The sequence below is a fragment of the Pundamilia nyererei genome, unplaced genomic scaffold, assembly GCF_000239375.1.
Source record: "Pundamilia nyererei isolate P.nyererei 1_Seehausen unplaced genomic scaffold, PunNye1.0 scaffold01837, whole genome shotgun sequence".
Lineage (NCBI taxonomy): Eukaryota > Metazoa > Chordata > Actinopteri > Cichliformes > Cichlidae > Pundamilia > Pundamilia nyererei.
In genome coordinates, this window is record NW_005189238.1 from 1 (window position 1) to 6,361 (window position 6,361).

The window sequence follows — 6,361 nt, forward strand, 5'->3', positions numbered from 1 at the left end:
TGCCTCTGCAGACAGGCAGGGGAGGCGTGGAAATTGTCTTTGAGTTAGTCAAACGTTTTCCTTAGTTCTAGTAGATGATAAAATGAAAGAAAAATGAATGGGATTTTAAGTAGGACTAGGCGTTCTGTAATGATCTCTATTTAGGAGAAAAACTTAATCACTCACCTTTAAACAGCTCTCTTTTAGGAGACACACTGCTGGCTAACGGTGTCATGTGATCAAACTGCGTAATTTAATAGGCTGAAAGCCTCTCGACTTGATCTAGTGCTGATTGCTCTGGCTTGGGTCATTCAAGTTCATCACTTTTGCAGGTGAATTTTTGCAGGTGAAATTTTGCAGGTGAATATTTGATGGTGAATTTTTTTGCAGGTGAATATTTGATGGTGAATGTTTTGCAGGTGAATTTTTGGTGGATTGTCTTTTTATTACCAGTTAACAATATAAAACAGTATAAATCTTAGGAACTTTGGAAGCACAATCAAGCCAGCCCTCACGAGGTATTATGATAAGAGAAACTGAGAACCAAATTCAGAATAGAAGTCCTTTAGAATTGGCTGTTTTTTCATCTCAGTTCAGAATACTATTAAAAGGAAACATCTTGTTTCCACAGACTAATTTGACCTTAGATCAACTGTACACATCATCACAGTGGTATTCAGTCAATATCGAGTCAGTCTGATTTTAGATTTCAAAATTATATCCCTTGAACTTGCATATGAGTCACTTTCGTATGAATTCAGAAACTTATTGTTTCCGCAAAATAATTTGGCGTTAGATAAACAGCATACGCCCACACAGTCCTACTCAGTCAATATCAAGTCAGTCTGGTTTTGGGTTTCAAAATCATAGCACTGCAAAATTCCCTGTATATATGCTATATTTTTGTCTCAACTATTAAAGCTATTAAAACAAATTTTCTCGTTTCGATGGACCCACTTAAGGATTTGACTTAAGCCATTCAACATAAAGTCAGTAATATTTTGGATTTCAAAATAGTAGCCAGTTGGAATTTCTTACAGGCACTCTGACATGTCATCTGTTTTGTTTTTGTTGTTCTTTTTTCTTAATTTAACATGACATCATAGGGAAACTTCCTGGCTCCACAGACTGGAAACATGCAGGTACTATCCACTGCGGGTTGATCAGTTCATTGTAGTCTAAGTGGAACAAATGGAAGAAAATAATATGTCGGCCCCACATGCAGAAACTGAGTAACATTTATAACACAAATAACAATATAATTGTAGCTATAATGTAATTACTGAATTTAATACAGCACTGTGTCACATTACTTTGTTACTGGAAATTTTAATATGATTACAGTAACAAATTACTTTGTAATAAGCTAACACTGGTAACAACACCAAAACAATGATGTGTTCTTTCAGTTAATATACACGATATATCAGACACATAGATTATGAGAGCTGACTGGGCTATAGACTCCTATACAACTGGACTTATCTTTTCACTGAGATAAATCATCCTTTCATGGTCATTAAAAAATACAATAAAGGCACTTTTAGATAGGCTTTGCTTTTCAGCCCAAGTGATGTCCATCATTTGCATCCAGTCTTTATAATATCATACACGGAAATCTGGGTTGCTTATATTCTGATTCTGCACAGGTCCATAAGAGCTGACCTGTTTTTCAATCAATGATATTGAAATGATATTATTCATAAGCACATTTAAAAAAAAAACATAATAACACAGGTTGACCAAAGTGCTGTACAAAGTAAAAAAAAAAAAAAAAAGTAAATACGTAAAACCAAGACACACAAAAACTGAAGATAAGACACAAAAGTTAAAAACAAATCTTCATCCATTCATCTTCAATCCATATTTTCTGAAAATAGAGCCTAATAGAAGCATGTAAAGGGAAAAAAATTAATGGACCAAGATAGATCCTTGAGGGACCCCACATGTAAGGGGGGTGAATGTGGATGAAGAGCTACTTAACCTGACTGGCAGACCTCTGCCGGTTAAATACGATCTAAACCATTCAAGGGCAGTTCCTTTAATACCCATACAGCTCTCCAATCTAGATTCTAGAATACAATGATCCACCGTATCAAGTGCAGTGCTTAGGTCTAAAACAGCTAAAATGGCAGAGTTACCAGAGTCAGCAATTAATAAAAGATCATTTAAAAAAAACTTTTAAAAGGACGGTTTCAGGCTATGTAGTGCTTTGAAACAAGACTGAAATGTTGCAGAGATGCCATTTATTTCCAGAAAAGCCTGGAGCTGAAGGCAGACAATTTTCTCTAGGACAGGAAGGGAGTTTAGAGATTGGTCTCAAATTTGAAAATATTTTTTCTCTTTGAGTACTAAATAAATAAAATAGAAAAATTATCAAAATGTAAAAGAAGCATAAAAAAAGATAAAACAGCTGTCTGCATGTGAATAGACATGCAGATGTGTACATTCCAAATAATTAAACATTGCTGTCTGTTTAGGTTCTCAGTTATCGAAGTCGTCGATCAGTCATCATTGGTATAAATTCAGCCACCAACATTTTCTCCTGAGAGGGAAAAACAAATAAAAACACAGAGTAGTTTGCTTTTTTCACCAGTTTTTGTTTGGCATTTTGGTGCAATTTGTTTTTAACAGCTACAGAGTTTGTAGATCTGTAATTTCAGTGGATTAATCAAGCCAGGAAACTGATTTTATCATCTGTAATCATTAATGTTATAAAAATGTTGTGAAAAGAGAAAGGGTGGGACACCAGAACAGTCTGGCAAAGGGTGTATCAAAGTATTTTTCTCATGGAGACAAAGGAGTGTATTTTGCATATACACTACAGCTCCTCATCATGTGTGATGGGATAGCTCTAACTTTGGGTTATAAGAAAGTTACTGCTGTATAGGTAGTTTTCCCCACAATGTTGTCACAGTCCGCAGTGGCAGACGGAGTGGAGAATGTGTGGAGGGACCCAGGTGCGGACACAAACTTTTGCTAAGCTCAAAGCGAGCCTTTAATCAGGGCTGATACAGAAGGCAAAATAACAAACCATAAACTATGGGAATGACAAAACTAAGAACCTAAACTGGGAGTAACTAAAGGCTATGAACGAAGACCAGGACTGAACTATGACAAAGTACTGTGGACAGACTATGAACACGACATGAAAAACTGTGAACAAGATCTCGGTACTGGCACATGAAGGTGCAGGGAAACATGACTGGAGAAAGTGACTATGAACATGTCCAATACCGAATCTTGCAGGCTAGACTCCTGACGTGCCGCTAGAAATAACAGGGTGCATGAACAGACAACGCAAGGCTCAAAACAGACGTCTACACGCGACACTGACACGAAGACACACTGGGCTTAAATACACTGAGGAAGTCATCAAGGAATTAGAGACAGAAGGGGAACACAGCTGGGAGGAATAAGACCTAATGAGACAGGGGGAACAACGCTAGAAACACTGACATAAGACAGGAACATGAACCTTCAGAGTAAAACAGGAAACAAGACACCACTAAACAAAGATGCAGACACGACACTGAGAGACAGACTAGACACTGAACTAAACCTGCAATAAACATGAGAACACAAAACCTACGAACTAATCCCTAAACAAGAATAACTGAAACATAGAGTCATAATCATCATCATCATAATAATAAGAAAAGAATCCAAAATGCAAAAACACACCAAAACATAACAACTCAAAATACTGGGTCAAACTGACCCAGAACCGTGACAAATGTGCCATGTATCTATGAGCAAACAGGCCAGTTTGGATAAATTCAGTCACAGTTAAAAGTTAACATATTGGTTATGGGTCACTGGAGCATATGTACTGTTCAAATCACCTCATGATTGAGCCCATGTGGTAATAAATGTGCAGTAACAGGCATCTCCAAATTTTCTTTGCAGGATTTATTCAGTTAATTGTTAAATATTTATTAACAGGGTTGTCAGCTAATTATTGAAATCACACAATACACAAGGAGATATTCTGGATTTTGGCAATAAGACATTAATAAAGCTTCAAATAAATCATTTGTCAGCAGATGCAACTGGAGCACAGTAAAATCTGGCAATCAAGGGCTACATTTCTCATTGACTCATGTTGGCATCTGTGTCCTATTATATTTGCATATTTCTATAATGACTCGGGGCGGTGGCCCTTCAGGTAATAGACCCATGAGAAAGGCTTCCTGTGGCCCTCAGAGAACTGGCTGGAGATGGTCAAGGTGCCAAACCACGGACCTGGAGAGCCATCTGGAGGAGCCTCAAAGGACACCTGGATGTTTTGAGTCTCTTTGGATTTGATGCTTCCCCCTCCTTTGACTGTAAAATGGTGGTTGTCAACCTATAGGCATAAACAGGGTTCAGGTTACATAAAATCAAAATAAGATGTACTATTAAGTGAAGCACATATATTAAACTGAAGCATTTATCATTGCTAAAAAAAACATGCTAAAGTGAAAGTTGTATCAAAGAGACACAGGAGTCAAATTTGTTGAAACATAGACAGGGTTGCACAATTCTGCAATCTGTTCCAGGCTAAATTTAATATGTTTTATGGTGTCGCAGTGAACCCAGTGTAAATACTCCTCCGTAAAACATCCCTGTTTTTAATAATATTGCCTGTTTTTGATGTGTTTGAATTAGTACGTTGGAAATCACTTGACATAAAAGACATTTTTAGTTTTACGCCACTGCTTGATCTGGTTTTCTCACTGTGCCCATTTTCACAAATTCTACTTGGTCTTTACCAGATAAGAGAAAGCTGTGGTTTGCAGGAACACATTCTTGAAGGGGATGATGATGTTCCCACCAGCTTTAATGCTGAATGGGCCCTGAGACTGGGGGGGCAAGCATAACCCATGTAAGGGAAATATGTATTCTCCACCAACTCCTGAAGACAGGCTGAGCTGGCCTTTCACTTCTCCCAGCTGAGAAGGCTCAAAACAGACGTCCACACTGGCCTCTGAGCCCACGTGGAAACCCGGAGTTACACTCATACTCTTGTCCACGATAAAGTCTGGGTAATCAGTCTGGAGGAGAGAGATAACACAAGAAAATTTCTGTTTAAAACTGACAGAAAGATACAGACACTGAGTTGTGTGTTGACAAATTATAAAGAATACATAAAAAGGTGTCTTAAGAAGTGATGAAGGCTGACACTGAATGCATATAAAGTCATCCTAGCATGAACGTATACAAAGACAGAAGAGGGCTATTTCTTCTTCTTTGTTTTGTTTTTACCTTACAGAAGTACGTGGTTTTGAAGCGGGCATAGTTGATAAACTTTACAGTGACGGTGTGGCCACGGCCCAGTAAAGCGTTAAAGTGCACAGTTTTCTCTGGTGCTGGAGGCAGAGCTCTGAGAAGCAGATCATAGTGGAAGTGGCCCAGCTCACTGCTGAACAAAGTTAGCCGTGCTGTAGACTCGCCTGCTTGCAGAGGCTTGTACTCGAAAGGCAAAACACCCTAAAAGGAAAGGCAGGCATTCACAGACAGTGCCTATTAGAGTTTGTTTATGGAAACACAGTTAGGGGTTTTGTTTGTTTGTTTGTTTGTTTTCCAAGTATGATGGAAGACGCATTCAGTATTCACCTTGGACTGGCCTGGCACCGTGTGCTGAGGTGGGACAATGATATCACGGCTTTTACACTCAGTGGTGAGGCAGGAAGCTGTGGTCAGGGGGTTCTCTACTTGAACGGTGGCTGAGGCCGCCCGGCGAACTGGTGTCACTAACTCTATGGTGGACAGGACTCCTGGAGACGTGGCTTTGAAGGTAACGAGGTAGAACAAGTACTCACCTGTCTCATGGTGACGGAATGTCACCTGAAGAAAAAGATCAAAGGATGTCATGATGGGTAACAAATGTCAGTTCAGATCTGGAAATGTGTAATGTTTGATCAAACCTTGGTGTTAAACTGTCCCTCTGTATATGTAAAGAAAGACATTTCATAGTCCCTGTTAGCATGGGCGGGGACATCGATGAACTTGATGCCCCTGAGGGACACTGTAGCATCTGGTTTATCAGGCTTCACTATCTCTAGCTGCACAAGGAACCTGAGAACACAGATGAGAACATTCATGACATGACTGAGATGATTCCCTCCACTTTTTATTAAAGTGCTAGAATATTTAAATTTTCGATTTCCACTTCACCCAGCTACAGTTTTTATCTCTGGGTCAGTTTAGGCAGCATACACATATTTTTAAAAAAAAACTAGCTGGTAAAGACAGTGGTATATTTTGCTGCTAAATATTTAATAACAGATTTTTAACAAATGATTTAAATGAGCTTCCTCCGAAGGGTGGCTGGCCTCTCCCTTAGAGATAGGGTGAGAAGTTCGGCCATCCGGGAGGGGCTCAGAGTAGAGCAGCTGCT

The 6,361-nt window shown here is 39.0% G+C and overlaps 1 protein-coding gene across 1 annotated transcript in view; it reads right to left on the reverse strand.

Annotated features, from left to right (window-relative positions):
- Positions 1-3,886: 3,886 nt before the first annotated feature.
- The window catches only part of LOC102205061 (hydrocephalus-inducing protein homolog), a gene marked incomplete at its 5' end in the record, with an annotated part of 3,949 nt that continues 1,474 nt past the window's right edge, over positions 3,887-6,361 (reverse strand). The window contains 5 exons of the mRNA XM_005755543.1: positions 3,887-4,327; positions 4,734-5,015; positions 5,227-5,451; positions 5,578-5,808; positions 5,889-6,039. Of these exons, the coding sequence (XP_005755600.1) occupies positions 4,118-4,327; positions 4,734-5,015; positions 5,227-5,451; positions 5,578-5,808; positions 5,889-6,039 (1,099 nt within the window). The remainder of the gene's footprint in view (positions 4,328-4,733; positions 5,016-5,226; positions 5,452-5,577; positions 5,809-5,888; positions 6,040-6,361) is intronic.